At 39.3% G+C, this 16571-nt stretch overlaps 1 protein-coding gene across 1 annotated transcript in view; it reads left to right on the forward strand.

Moving 5' to 3' along the window:
• The window catches only part of LOC143039764 (uncharacterized), a 353768-nt gene that overhangs the window by 325719 nt on the left and 11478 nt on the right, over nucleotides 1–16571 (forward strand). The window contains exons 7-8 of the mRNA XM_076210007.1: nucleotides 5194–5541; nucleotides 13443–13546. Of these exons, the coding sequence (XP_076066122.1) occupies nucleotides 5194–5468 (275 nt within the window). The 3' untranslated portion in view covers nucleotides 5469–5541; nucleotides 13443–13546. The remainder of the gene's footprint in view (nucleotides 1–5193; nucleotides 5542–13442; nucleotides 13547–16571) is intronic.

Below are 16571 nucleotides of genomic sequence, written 5' to 3' on the forward strand. Positions count from 1 at the left end.
AAAGCCCATGGCATAGGAGGAAAAGTGTTAGAATGGATTAGAGCTTGGATTAGTAACAGAAAACAGCGGGTCACCATAAATGGAATAAAATCTAGGTGGGGCAATATTACTAGCGGGGTCCCCCCAGGGCTGGGTTTTGGGTCCCTTGTTGTCCATTATGTACATAAATGACTTGGACGATGGGATAAATAGTGATGTTAGTAAGTTTGCGGACGACACTAAAATAGGATGCCTAATTAGGTCAGGAGACGACGCAGAGATTCTGCAGGATGATCTTAATAAATGAATTTCAATATCTCTAAGTGTAGCGTGTTAAACGTAGGGCTACACAACCCCAAAAATAGATACATCTTAGATAACACGTTTTTAGACAAATCTGAGTGCGAAAGGGACTTGGGAGTTCTGGTGAGTCCGGACCTTAAAACCAGGAAGCAGTGCATTAGCGCCAGAAATAAAGTTAACAGTGCATTAGGTTTCATTGCTAGGACGGTAACGAATAGAAGTGCAGAGGTAATTATTAAACTCTATCTAGCGATAGTTAGACCCATCCTTGACTATGCTGTACAGTTTTGGTCTCCGTCCTACAGAATAGACATAAATTCACTAGAATCAGTACAGAGAAGAATGACCAAAATGATACATGGACTCAGAAATTTGCCTTACGAAGATAGGCTTAGGCACCTAAACTTACACTCTCTGGAAAGACGCAGAGTGCGGGGTGATCTAATAGAAGTGTTCAAGTGGATCAAAGGCTATAACAAGGGAGATGCAAACAAGGTCATCATAATAAAACAACAGGCAGGACTCGCAGTAATGGGTATAAACTGGACAAATTTAGATTTAAGAAGGAAATAGGCAAGAATTTGTTTACTAATAGGGTGGTCGATGAATGGAATAAACTTAGTAACCATGTAGTAATCGCTGAAACTATCAGTTAATTTAAAAAACGATTATACAACTTTATGGATGGGGACGACAGGTGGTGATGGATACGGAGCTGCCTAGTGTAGGCCTTATGGTCTTTTGCACTCTCCTTTATTCTTATATTCTTATGTGTCCAAACCATCCTAATACTCTTTCATCAACCCTATATCCCAACTCCCTTTCCACCCCTGTTCTGCTCCTCACCTCCTCATTTCTCACTCTATCCAGCCTAGTAACCTCTATCATACTTCTCAGACACCTCATCTCAAACACATTCAAACTCCTCTCTTCCTCTCTTATGTTCCATGTTTCTGCTCCATACAGTGCTGTTGGCACAATCACTCCTTCATACAGTCTCCTCTTAGCATCCATTCCCAAATGTCTATTCCTCATTACACTCTTTAATCCACCAAGGCATTTACTCGCTTCTCTCAATCTACATTCTACCTCCACCTTCACTCCACCTTTTCCTGACACATTTTCACCCAAGTATCTAAAACTATCCACTTCCTCCAGTCGCTCTCCCTTAATGCTCTTTTCCAGTCTGCTGCCACTTTCACCCCTTGTACATCTCATCACCTTACTTTTACCCACATTTATCTTCAGCTTTCTTCTTTCACACACACTCCCAAACTCTGTCACCAACTTCTTCAGTCCCTCCTCCGATCCTGCCACAAGTGCAGTGTCGTCCGCAAACAACAGCTGGCTCACCTCCCACTTTTCTCCATTTTCTTTAACCATCTCCAATCCCTGACCCACTACCCTTGCATTTACCTCTCATACTACCCCATCCATGAATAAGTTGAACAGCCAGGGCGACATAACGCATCCTTGACGAAGTCCCAACTTTACCTCGAACCACTCACTCTCTCCATTTCTAATCCTGACACAAGCTCTACTACTCCCATAAAAGCTCTTCACAGCTCCTAGAAGCTTTCCTCCTATCCTGTATATCTACAAAACCTCCCACAGTGCCTTCCTGTCTGCCCTGTCGTAAGCCTTTTCCAGATCCATAAAAGCCCAAAAAACATCCTTCCCCTTTCCTATAGCTTTCTCACATATCTGTCTTACCACAAAAATCTGATATACACAACCTCTACCCGTCCTAGATCCACACTGTTCCTCACCAATTACTCCCTCTGTTCCTCTCGTAATCCTCTCAATCAAGATCCTCCCATAACCCTTTCCAACTACACATAACAAACTAATCCGTCTGAAACTACTACATTCACACTTGTCCCCTTTTCTCTTGTAAAGTGGAACTATACAGGCACTCCTCCAGTCCTCCGGCACTCTACCCTCTCTCCAGCAAACATTAAATAACCTCACCAGCCAGTCCACCATCACTATACCTCCTTTTTTTTTCATTCTGCATGGCATCCATCCAGACCAGTTGCCTTACCTGCTTTCATCATCTTAACAACTGTCTCCACTTCATCCTTCCTTATTTCTCCTCCATTTTCCTCACTCATCACGGTCATTTTCTTAGCACTTCCCACTGCAGCTATCTTTCCCTCCCTATCCTCCTTCACATTTAGCAACTCCCTAAAATATTCTGCCCATCTTCCCCTTACTGTCTTTTCTTCCATTATCATCTCTCCATCTGCACTTTTTACCTTTTCTTCTTTACTTGATTTGCCTCCTCTTCCTCTCTTAATTTCTTTCCAAAACATCTTTTTATTACTTTCAAAATTTTCTGTCATACTCTTACCCCATTTCACATCTGCTCTCCTCTTTGCCTCCTTTACCTTTTTCTTTGCTTCTCTTTTCTTTTCTTTGTACCTCTCATATGACTCCCTCGTCCTATTTTGTAACCAATCTGTGAAAGCTCGCTTCTTCTCTTCTACAACCTTCTTTGTTTCCTCATTCACTACCCTTCCTTCTATTTCCTCCTGTCCTTCTTGTTCCACACACCATCTTTGCACACTTTGTGACTCCCTCCATGAACCATCCCCATTCCTCCTCCACACCTAGCTCTACTCTATCCTTCACTCCCTCCCACTCCTCCTTCAGCTTCTTCTTGTACCCCTTCTCCTTTTCCTTTTCATTTAAAAGAGTTCACTCTGTGGTATTGGCTCCCCGTCTGGAGTATTGCCCTCCCCCCCCCCCGTCTGGGGTATTGGCTGCATGTTATTGTGGCAAAGTAGCATGCAGTTGATACTTTAGGGTCTATATGAAGTGCCCCTACGGACCAGAGCCATACATCCTTTTGTCTGTGATAGAGGAAAACTCTGTTCATAGAGAAATTATGACACTTTTATACCACGACTGTCCCTCCGTTATGCTGTCCCCCAACCCCTTGTTACTGTCCTGTACAATTTCTCTGAATATTCATTTCCTTTTTCACCTACCTTCCCTGTGGTGGGGGATAAGAATACTGCCACCAAGTATTTCCACTTGGATCGTAAGAGGCGAGAAGAAAGGGATGGGGATTGGGACTATGCATCCTTCTCCTTGTAGCCCCACAGGGGACATTCCTAAAAAAAAATAATAATAATAAAAAAATAAAAAAAAAAATCAAAGAGCAGCTACAAAAATGGCACCTACACTATCAAATTTGACATATGAACTATGATTGGTGAAATTACATCTATCAACACTGGAACAGAGAAGAGAAAGAGGCAATTTGTTCGCCATTTACAGAATTATGAAAGGGATGGAAATTCCTGATAGAGACTTATTAAAATGGAACAGAAGAGAAACAAGAGGACACGAAAAGAAGCTAAAGAAGAACAATTCCAGAAGAGATATGAAAAAGAATAGTTTCCCACATAGAGTGATTGATGTCTGGAACAAACTAAACGGAGAAACAGTGAGTGCCAAAACTATACAAGATTTTAAGAATAAACTGGATGCGGAGAGATACGAAAACGGGTCACTACGAGCATAACTCTCGTCCCGTAAAATACAACTAGGTAAATACAGGCACACGCACGCACACACACACAAATGCACACACACACACTATTGTAATCACTGTAACATTAATGACATTACCTCTCATTTTTTTTCCTTCCCATAACAATGATACATCTCTCCTCTCAACAGTATAAATCTGTCTTCCCCTTCTATGTACTTGTATATGCCACGTTAATAAACCTATGCTCAATCCTTTATTTTTCTTCTAATACTAATACTATTACTAATATTAATACTAGTACTAATACAATACTAATATTAATATCAATACTATTACTAGTTCCAATACTAATATTAATATCAATACTAATACTAATACAAATACTAGTACTAATACTGATACTAACATTAATACTGATACTAATACTAATACAAGACCCCCGACACCTATCTCAGTAAATAACTTCACTGCTCCTATATGTCCAGCGTCGGGTACGGACAGTTGCTCACCGGACAATTGCTCACCGAACAAGTGATAAATAGGACATTTGCTCACCAAAGGATTATTTGTACTTTTCTTGAACTTAATAACAAATAGTATGTACGATTTCTTTTTTTGTTATATTGAAGTTTATTACAGCAATAATATACAAACAATATACAAACTAAATAACACAATACACAGGATTTTTTAGTTATATTGAAGTTTATTACAGCAATAATACAGGATTTTTTTATATTGAAATTTATTACAGCAATAATACAGGATTTTTTGTTATATTGAAATTTATTACAGCAATAATACACAAACAATATGCAAACTTTCATATTTTAGTTTTTAATTAACTATAAAATTCAATACCAATTTCTTCCATCAATATATAGTGATTACAGTTTTACAACTGGTGCAGCACTGAAATGGGTTCATTGTCCTTGGTGGTTTACAAGTCCAGTCTAATGGTGTGGACAATGAACCCACTTCAATACTGGACCAGTTGTAAAACTGTAATCACTATATATTGATGGAAGAAATTTGTATTGAATTTTATAATGAATTAAAAACTAAAACATGATAGTTTGGATATTGTTTGTGTATTATTGCTTAAATAAACTTCAATATAACTAAAAAAAATCCTGTATATTGTTTGTTATTAAGTTAAAGAAAAGTAAAAAAAAAATAATCCTTTCAAATGTCCTATTTGTCACTTGTCCGGTGAGCAACTATCCGGTGAGCAACTGTCCTACACCCGTCCAGTGTAACCCAACAATAATTAAGAGCTCTACCCCAGCTTGTAGTCACAGTTGTATTCTTGATGTGGAGTACCACATCAGGAGGTACTTAAAACCACACCTTTCTGTGAGGAATTCGAACATTTACTTAGTAGTTCACTCCGCCCCTTGTCCCAGGAGAACACCGCGCCGCCATGCATAGTGAGGGTGTGAGGCACTCTTCTCATTTCCTCGGCGCGGGCCTCCCCCTCCTCCTCTTCCTCGTCCTCGTCCTCGTCCTCGACGATCTCCCATGCACGAGGTCTACACCTGGATGTGTCGCAGCACCTCTAGTTGTGGTTGAGACACCGTCGCTGTCGTGGACTTCCACATCTCTGTCATCTCTCTCGCCATCGCCGCCGCCGTCGACAATCTTCGCATCGTCGTCGCTGACTGCGACTTCGTCGTCGAGTTGATCCTCTGCGCCCCGGCCAACGTGTTCGTCTGCAAAGACGACGCGGTCTCGTCGAACAGTGACGTAGGCACTGGGTGAGTAGACGTGTTCGATCATTTAATTTCACATAATTTGAAGCAAAAATCTTATAAAATTACCTGTCTTTTTTTTTATATATAATTCGGTCCCTTTTTGTATGCCTTCCTCAGTCGTCATCGGGTGGTTACGGGGCCGGATTAAAAAAAAAAGAATTCTGACCTGGCCTGAGGTGTTCCTCTAAACTGAATAGAATAGGCTAACGTTAGCCAGAATAAAAAAGATCTAAGTAGAAGTCCCTTTATAGGCTTTCTTCAGGAAAACACTAGACAAAATTGATCTACTTGGTGGAGTGGAGTAGAGGGGGGGGGGTGTCACCACACAGCAAAGGTAAGGCGGTTGTCTTGCAGTGGATCCACAGGGCTTGTGTCATGAACTATAGGTTGTCTAACCCTTTCACTCACTGCCCACGTGTCTCCTGTGACTGATTAAAATCACATGGGGGTAAATATGAATATGTGCTAGTGTGTGTTTATGTGTGCGATTCCCCATAGTCTTGGATTGCGTGTTGGACACGTGATCGACATCTATTACCTCCCGGGTGAGAGCTTAGAGTTCATATATAACCAATCTATGGGCAATGCTGTGACCTTACACACACACATACCCAACTCCCAGCCCAAGAGAGTTAGAGTAACGGTCTCTCTCCCTCATTATCGTGGGAAGGTCTGGTCTGCTGGTGGTCCATTACAGCACTAATACTAAAATGTGTGCGCGCGTTTGCGTGCATGGTGCTGGAGCGAAAGTTAACTTCGTGTAATTTGCTGTGATGTGCTTTAGGACGTCACTTTCTTGCAATACATCTTCTTGCAGTATGTCTTGATTGCAGCAGATTGATCGGATCCGCTACCTGTCGCTAACCACACCAATATTCTCGTAGAGAGACATTTGTAATTCACCGTTAAATGTAAGACATAGGAAATAGAGACAATACGTGATGAGGTAGATGCAATACATGATGAAGTAGAAGGAATACATGTGGAAGTAGATACAATTCCGTTCCCTAGATAATATGATGTTACATTGTGGCTCTTTTACGTAAGCTGTATCTAGGAAGAGGAATAGGAGGAGTTGGTGGGGAGGAGGTAGAGGAATCCTGTGACGGAGTGGTTGTTGGAGATGGTAACGGAATATGCTGGAGGTCGAGATCTCACGGAAAAAGTTTGACGTTATCTTTGTGTAGAAAGTCAAGAACGCGAAAGGGTCCCGTGAACTTTGCAGAAAGCGTTGATGTGGGTATGAACGGGTACGGACAGTTGCTCACCGGACAATCGCTCACCGGAGAAGTGACAAATAGGACACTTGTTCACCAAAGATTTTTTTTTACTTTTCTTGAACTTGATAACAAACAATATACAGGATTTTTAAGTTATATTTAGGTTAATTACAGCAATAATACACAAACAATATCCAAATTTTCATATTTTAGTTTTTAATAATCATTGTTTGTTATCAAGGTCAAGAAAAGTAAAAAAAATCTTTAGTGAGCAAGTGTCCTATTTGTCACTTCTCCGGTGAGCAATTATCCGGTGAGCAACTATCCAGTGAGCAGCTGTCCTACACCCGGGTATGAAGGTGGATAACACTTGTAAGACTGGAGTGGATTGAAGGTTGAATTCTTCCATGAGGGGTAAGGTGTCTGTCTCAGACGATGAGTTCTCGTCGGTGTTGAATGAGTGTTTGGTTTTCCGTTTTGCCGGTTTGGACATGTGTGAGGTGTTCTTACGTCTGTTACGTCTTGCACGCGTGGGCAAGGAAGTAGCGGGTACAGACAGTTGCTCACCGGATAATTGCTCACCGGACAAGTGACAAATAGGATATTTGCTCACCAACGGATTATTTTAGTTATATTGGAGTTTATTACAGCAATAGTATACACACAATATACAAACCTAATAACATAATATACAGGATTTTTTAGTTATATTGAAGTTTATTACAGCAATAATACAGGATTTTTTTTATATATTGAAATTTATTACAGCAATAATACACAAACAATATACAAACTTTCATATCTTAGTTTTTAATTAATTACAAAATTCAATACCAATTTCTTCCATCAACATATAGCGATTACAGGTTTATATTTGGTGCAGTACTGAAGTGGGTTTATTGTCCTTTGTGGTTTACAAGTCCAGTCTAATGGTGTGGCCAACTGCACTTAGAAAGTCAGGAAGACACTGACTTCCTGCAGCATACCCCTGGCACAGATAAAGTAGATCTTTATCATAATTGTTAGAGGCCAAGAACTTATCAAACTCTACAACATAATCTAATGCATTGTTTTTATTGGGTTTCATTGACTACTTACCCTAACACTTCTAGTTCATGAACTAGAAGTGTTAAGGTTAGGAGTCAATTCAGACTATGAAAGTAAAATTTTCGACTTATTAAATGACAGAGATATATACGAACAGTTAATCACACCATTAGACTGTATATATAATACAATATAATATTATTGTTGTATATATAATACAATATAACTAAAAAATCCTGTATATTGTTTGTTATTAAGTTAAAGAACTTATCAAACTCTACAATATAATCTAATGCATTGTTTTTAGTGGGTTTCATTGACTACTTACCCTAACACTTCTAGTTCATGAACTAGAAGTGTTAAGGTTAGGAGTCAATTCAGACTATGAAAGTAAAATTTTCGACTTATTAAATGACAGAGATACATACGAACAGTTAGCCACACCATTAGACTGGACCAGTAAAAGATCATTACTATATATTGATGGAAGAAATTGGTATTTAATTTTACAATGAATTAAACACTAAAAGTTTGGATATTGTTTCTGTATTATTGCTGTATATACTGTATAATACAATATAACTAAAAAAAATCCTGTATATTATTTATTATTAAGTTCAAGAAAACTAAAAAAATAATCCTTTGGTGAGCAAATGTCCTATTTGTCACTTCTCCGGTGAGCAACTGTCCTACACCCGGAAGTAGAGGTGGAATCCTGAGGTTGTACTGGCGTTGCTGAGCACTGTCTTTGAGTTGTTTGTGTTTGCTTGTTTGAGCTGGGCCACGTGTATTTTGTTTACAATTTGGGTGGCTGGAAGATGCAAGGCAGGAATGAAATTATTGGTGTAAAAGATACCATGTTGAGCTGGATATATGACAGTAATGTGTTGCTGCATCAAGGTCAAGCCTATGAGGATGTCAGCGGAGCAATGTACGTGTGTACCGAAGCAAAGACAGATACTTCCTTTTGAATGTTGGTGGTCGTAGAGGGGTTGAGACTAAGCTGAGTGTATCCGTTGAATAGGCGGTGATGTTGTCCGTTGCTCACGCCTTGGGAAGGTCCTGGAGACGTAACTGGAGTGTTGGGCGAAGTGGCAGTCGGAGGTTTTGTCCAGCTGTGCTGGAGTGTTTGGCGAGAAGGCGGGCGGGGTTTTGTCCGCCCGCGCTGGAGTCTTCGGCGAGATGGCAGGCGCAGTTTTGCCCGGCCACGCTGGAGTTTTGACCGTGTCGCTGGGCTAAGTTCCAAGCGAAGTGGATTGGCCTTTTTCTCGTAGTAGGAGTGAGGGCTTTTCTTGTAGTGGAAGCGAGGGCTTGTCTAGTAATGGGAGCGAGGGCTTATCTCGTAGTAGGAGTGAGGGCTTGTCTCGTAGTGGGAGCGAGGGCTTGTCTCGAAGTAGGAGCGAGGGCTTGTCTCGTAGAAGGCGCTGGGTTGATTTGAGTTGTAGTTCCGCTTCTCACGCTACTCGGGAATATTGATTTTTGCGGGTGTAGGACAGTTGCTCACCGGAGAAGTGACAAATAGGACATTTGCTCACCAAATGATTATTTTTTACTTTTCTTGAACTTAATAAAAAACAATATACAGGATTTTTTAGTTATATTGTATTATATATATACAGCAATAATACAGAAACAATATCCAAACTTTTAGTTTTTAATTCATTATAAAATCAAATACCAATTTCTTCCATCAATACATAGTAATGATCTTTTACTGGTCCAGTCTAATGGCGTGGCTAACTGTTCGTATGTATCTCTGTCATTTAATAAGTCGAAAATTTTACTTTCATAGTCTGAATTGACTCCTAACCTTAACACTTCTAGTTCATGAACTAGAAGTGTTAGGGTAAGTAGTCAATGAAACCCAATAAAAACAATGTATTAGATTATATTGAAGAGTTTGATAAGTTCTTGGCCTCTAACAATTATGATAAATATTTAATTTATCTGTGCCAGGGGTATGCTGCAGGAAGTCCGTGCCTTCCTGACTTTCTAAATGCAGTTGGCCACACCATTAGACTGGACTTGTAAACCACAAAGGACAATGAACCCACTTCAGTACTGCACCAGTTATAAAACTGTAATCACTATATGTTGATGGAAAAAATTGGTATTGAATTTTATAATTAAAAACTAAAATATGAAAGTTTGTATATTGTTTGTGTATTATTGTTGTAAGAAATTTCAATATAACAAAAAAAATCCTGTGTTATTGCTGTAATAAACTTCAATATAACTAAAAAATCATGTATACTATGTTATTAGGTTTGTATATTGTTTGTATATTATTGCTGTAATAAACTTCAATATAACTAAAATAATCCTTTGGTGAGCAAATGTCCCATTTATCACTTGTCCGGTGAGCAACTGTCTGTACCCGGGTTTTCGCTGACCCCGCCGCTGTTCACCAGAAATATGTGGCAGGATTGTGTTCCTATCCACACTGTTGATAAGTTCTTCGGAGGCTTAGAGGTAGAGAGCTCGGTGACCAGGCGACCAATGAGTAACGGGTTTTTCGAATGTAATCAGTGATGAGTTTTATGGACTTTATTCTGCGTGGATAGCAGTGAAGATAATCTTGGGTGTAGGACAGTTGCTCACCGGATAGTTGCTCACCGGACAATCGCTCACCGGAGAAGTGACAAATAGGACACTTGCTCACCAAAGATTTTTTTTTTTACTATATATTGATGGGAGAAATTTGTATTGACTTTTATAATTATTAAAAACTAAAATATGAAAGTTTGGATACTGTTTGTGTATTATTCCTGTAATAAACCTAGATATAACTAAAAAATCCTGTATATTGTTTGTTATCAAGTTCAAGAAAAGTACAAAAAATATTTGGTGAGCAAGTGTCTTATTTGTCACTTCTCCGGTGAGCAATTATCCAGTGAGCAACTGTCCGTACCCGTGCCCGCTCAAGCCCGTGGTGAAATATCAATCTGTCCACCGAGCAATTGAGCCGTGGCGAAGAAGGGTTTAGTGTCGGTTGACACTCCATCAATTTACAGATAGTATTTGTACATAAGAGGCCAAAATTAGCGTAAAACTAATTGAGTGATACACTCAATATTTTGGTAACTAATTACGATAAATATACCTAACCTAGAATAATAGGAAAACATAGCATAAATGAAAAGGAACAGAGTAGAAAAATATATATACAAAGAGATATCGTTCGTATGGTAGTATTTTAACGGTCGCCTTGTGGAAGTTAACAGCGGAGCTGACCGCCAGGCGTTTGACCAAGTGTGAGGTCTCTCTCTCCCTCATTATCGTGGGAAGGTCAGGTCTGCTGGTCGTTCAATACAACACTACTCCTAAAATGTGTACGCGCGTTTGCGTGCATGGTGCTGGAGCTAAGGTTACCTCGTGTAACGTGCTATGACGTGCTTTATGACGTCACTCTCTTGCAGTCTAACTTCTTGCAATCTGTCTTGATTGCAACATGTGCGTGTGTCTGTACCTTTGAGGTTCGAATCCTGCTCCACTTGTTATGACGGCATCCTCTGTGTGTGTGTGTGTGTGTGTGTGTATTCACCTCGGATCTGCTGCAGCCTCTTTTCGAGACAGCCAGACACCACCCTACGGCAGTGAGCTCAGAGCTCATTATTAGCAGATCTCTGGGTAGGTCTGAGACCACACACCGGGAATGCAAGGTCACAACTCCTTGACTAACGTCCCGTACCTACTCGCTGCTAGGTGAACAGGGGCTACACGTGAAAGGAGACAAACCCAACTTGTCTCCGCCCGGCCGGGGAATCGAACCCCGGTTCTCCGGCTTGTGAGGCCAGTGCCTTACCAATCCGCCACTGGCCTCGCGTGTGTGTGTGTGTGTGTGTGTGTGTGTGTGTGTGTGTGTGTGTGTGTGTGTGTGTGTGTGTGTGTGTGTGTGTGTGTGTGTGTGTGTGTGTGTGGAATGTAGGACAAAAGGTCCTCGGACAAAATGTCCTGAAATCTGCACCCCCGGGACAAAATGTCCCCAATATTTAGGACAAAAGGTCCCCATTTTTTTCAACAAATATTGATTTTTATCAACTGTTTATACATTTTGGGTCATAGTTAATTGTGGTTTTATAACAACCCTTAGATTCAGGAGAATCTATATATAAACACAAAGTACAATAATATTTGATATTTGATATTTTATTAGATATCTTATACACGACCCAACCCATCAATCTATGAGCCAATTGTGTAAGCAAACGTTTCAGAAATGTCAATTGTATTTAGCTAGATACAATATCAATTGTATTTAGCCTAGACGTTGGGCTGGCCACCACGCAGGTTGTGACTGATGCCACGCAGGAACTCTGGGATGGTCTTCCTGCCCTCCTTGTAGTCGGTCACCAGATTATAGAGGCGAACCTTGAGCTCGATGTAGCACCGCTTCGACCGCTTGTTCTGACGGACACCACGGTCATCCTCTAATGATACTTTCTATAGGATTCTATACTCTACATATTGTTTACAATATAATTCCCAAATGTCCTTATCATAACACTCATCATTTGCATGGATGATTTGAGATAGTTACTGATAATTACGCCGAGATCTTTTTCACTACTCACTTTTGTTAACGAATTTCCAAAATAACTTGTAATCGTACTTACTGTTATTTTTACCTATGTGCATTACCTTGCATTTACTTGTTAAATTTCATTAGCCACTTTTCAGACCATTGCTGTAATTTATTTAAATCTTCATTCAGCAAATTATGAGTACAATTACAGCACACCATTATGCTTTATTGAACTTAGTGTATGCCTATAAATTAAAAAAAAATCAAGTTAAAAACAAAAAATTCACCACTCGCTTTTGTTAACGAATTTCCAAAATAACTTGTAATCGTACTTACTGTTATTTTCACCTATGTGCATTACCTTGCATTTACTTGTTAAATTTCATTAGCCACTTTTCAGACCATTGCTGTAATTTATTTAAATCTTCATTCCGCAAATTATGAGTACAATTACAGCACACAATTATGCTTTATTGAATATATTGTATGCCTATAAAAAAATCAAGTTAAAAACCAAAAATTCACCAAAAAACATATAAAGGAATAAAGTAAAACACATCTGACAAATTTTTAGAAAAAAAAAAATTGAGGACATTTTGACCACCCACCTAGGCCGTTGGGGACATTTTGTCCCAGGGGTGCAGATTCCAGGACATTTTGTCCGGGCACCGTGTGTGTGTGTGTGTGTTCCCTTGCTTGTTTTATGGTGTTCTACAAAGAAACAACCATTGGACGTTGTCACATTCTGTCACACTACATATCACGCGTTCTTGGTAGACAACCCTTCTGACCACAGGTTGCCCGGGAGTGTCCCAAGATTATTGTGAGTTATGACTTGGCTAAATCGTCTTCTCAACGTACATTTGTAAAATAGCGTCTTCAAAAGTCTGTCTACAATCAATCATCATTGTAGAAGGTTTTAGCTTCAATATTTTTCGTCGGCTGCTGTGTTGGATCTTTTTTAGTGTATGCCAATTTAGCTATTTTCCCAATAGGACACGTCTACATTTTTTTTTTTTTTTTACTTCTTAAAATATTCACATGTTTAGGGAAATTGAATTCTCGCTGAGCGATTTCGGTTCCGTAATGAATGCACTACTTTTTTGGGTCAGGATAAGCGTGGGACGGTTTTGTCGTCCTTCGGCAGCTTCTTGAGGAATTGGTCATGTCTTTGGGGGGAAACTACCGTGGCCTCGTGACACTCCCAGGAACCCAAGTGAGTTTATCTAGCTTTATTCGTTTACCCATTCATTTACCTATTAATAGATTAAAATATCTAGTTGCTCATTTGAAAAAACAGCAACAAAAAAACAACGCTCCAATTTACCTCAGTTAGATGGAACTATAGCTTACACATGACAATATCAGCATTCCATCAGAGCTTCTCAGTTATATTACCCCTATCCAGATCACCCTCCCCCACTGGACAAAAATCCTAAGATTTGATACACATATGAACTCCATCCAACACATGAAAGACCTCACAGTTTAGGCAAATAAGAAATTTAATATATCTAGGACAGTGGCAGGCACAGGATATGGACAGCACAAGGAAGCACTTATCAATGAATAATAAATATAACGTAAGCATCCTATAAACAACCCAAAGAATAAAGCATTAGGCATAATAACTTACTACACCAGAACAACACTAATATAGCATCAATACTCAGAAACAAAAATCCTTACCATAAGACAGTACATGAGAATGATAGACACAGGTCTTCGCAAAAGTCCTCTTACCCTTCCACCTCTTACACCAATCATGCACACACAACCCAATGAACACAATATGATAACATCCACAGCAGTATTCTACTCAAACACCTTCAGTAACCTGCCCCTAGTACCCCACAGTACATCCATAGAATACAGACACTTATATCACTAAATAACAGACTGAGAAATCCTATACTTCTCCAAACTCCCCTAGAAATCGATCCAAAAAAGAAATCATTGCAAAACAAGTGAGAATCGTTTTGACACGCCTACGCTCAGCCTTAAAACAATACCAACACAGAATCAAGCTGGCATCACCCTCCAATTGCCCTAGATGTAACCACCATAAAGAAAACACTATACTACACCGCCCTACAATGACCAACACAAAATCTCATTGAGTGACCAAAGAGCTGAGCCGGTGGCCGGATGTTTCCCGGGGACCGCGAGTCTCCTGCAAAGAGGAAGCTGGTGAACTGATCGATTGATTTCCTTTGCCTTGTATGCACATGAAAAAAAATTAAACATACTAAGTAAAATGAAAAGTATAACTATGGAAATAGACTTTCTTACACCTCTTCTATCAGAGCAGGTTCCTAGTTTTGAAAAAAAAATCAAAAGCTCTGTTCTTAGATATGTTCTGAGTTCTGAGTTCTTTCTTGATAACTGAATATTCATATAATATTTTATTTGCACTATTGTGCAGACATTTCAGCAAGGAAATTTATTTTAAAAAATGTGAGTAATATCAAGTTAATATATGCATATATATTTCTTCCAGATCATATGATACATTTGTTATTTCTGTTGAGTGATTCCTATGGGAGAACGAACGAGTTAGAGAAATCATCTTCTCGACCAAGAAAGAATGACTTGTATATAGAGTACCCTTAGCAGTATCTGAATAAGGAATTTTGAAGTAGGAACAGAGTTGAAAATACCATGGAATGATATTGGTGAAAGTGTTCCTGTGTTATCTGCATCCATTGCAGTTACTCATCAGTGTAAATTCCTGCAGGTGCCGTTTCTGGAAGGGAATCAGTGAAACCTTGATTCGAGAATATCACAGACTATTGCCATGACAGAAGAGGTAAATAAAAAAAATAGTGACGTGAAAGAATACACTGAAGATATTTCAGTGGATTCACTTTCAATTTCATTATGAGAAAGTGAGAACTTAATAGGTTTATTTGAACATTTCGGTATGAGATTTTTGGAAGCACTAATAATGTTGATTAAAAGATTTTTGTTTTCTATAAAGTTTCAATTTTGCTGAGACCAGTTTCATGTTGGGCTGCAGTACCTGTTATCTGCTTTGTTTTGTCTTTTTTTTAGTTCTCTCTCTCTCACACACACACACACATTCTCTCTCTCTCTCTCTCTCTCTCTCTCTCCTTCGCCCCTCTATTTACACTAGCCAACAAATATTAATTTTGTCTCTGCTACTTGAGTAACGGTTGGTGTATCCCACTAATTTTGGTGCGCTGATTCCAAATCTGTGATCAGATTTGCCCTAGCAATTATATTACAAGTTTGAGAATAATGAGACCCAGACAATATATGTTTTACATATGAAAGAGGAAGTACTCACCTAGCTATAAATTTCTTAAAAATGTTTGAGATTCTTGCTCTTACGCTTGTTCGTGGATGTAGGATACTCCCGTTGCAGGAACCAGCAGTAGTCACCCACCATGTTTTCATTGAAGCGGTCTTGATACCTTCTTTCCATTATTGCGATATCTTGGTGAAACCTTTCACCATGTTCATCACTAATATCACCAATATTAGATGGAAAGAAATGTAGATGCGAATGCAAGAAATGCATCTTAAGAGACATCCGACACCCCATTCGTTGATAGGCCTTTAGCATGTTGTCCACTAGTTCTTCATAGTTATCAGCCCTATGGTTACCAAGGAAGTTCTGCACTACATGGACAAATGAATCCCATGCTGCCAACTCAAGTGGAGATAGTTTATTTCTGAACTCTCTGTCATGTATCAATTCTCTGATCTCCGGCCCTACAAAAATGCCAGCTTTAAGTTTAGCATCGGTTTTCTTTGCATCAAATTTCTCTTTGAGATACTGGAATCCATCAGAATCATGGGTCATTGCTTTAACAAAATTCTTGATAAGGCCAAGTTTGATATGAAGTGGTGGAAGGTAAATCTTCTGTGGATGTACCAAAGGCATGTGTTGTACATTGTATCGACCAATGGGTTCTTCTCTTTCAGGCCACTCTTTGACAATATAATGATTTCTGTCGTCACGGCTATTCTATAGGCATAAGAAGCACATGTTCTTTTGTATATCCTTGCTGCAGTCCAAGAATTAAATAAATTACCTTTAGATCACCACAGATATTCCACATATGCTGCGAGTAATGAACACCTTCCAAAATAAATTTCATTGAGTCATATGTCTCTGTCATATTAACAATATGTGCGACAGGTATTGAAGGTTTTCTGTTGCCATTGTGTAGCAACACAGCTTTGAGGCTAGCAGTGCTTGCATCAATGAATAG

Source organism: Oratosquilla oratoria, chromosome 27, assembly GCF_046742065.1.
Source record: "Oratosquilla oratoria isolate Oo_2021 chromosome 27, ASM4674206v1, whole genome shotgun sequence".
Classification (NCBI taxonomy): domain Eukaryota; kingdom Metazoa; phylum Arthropoda; class Malacostraca; order Stomatopoda; family Squillidae; genus Oratosquilla; species Oratosquilla oratoria.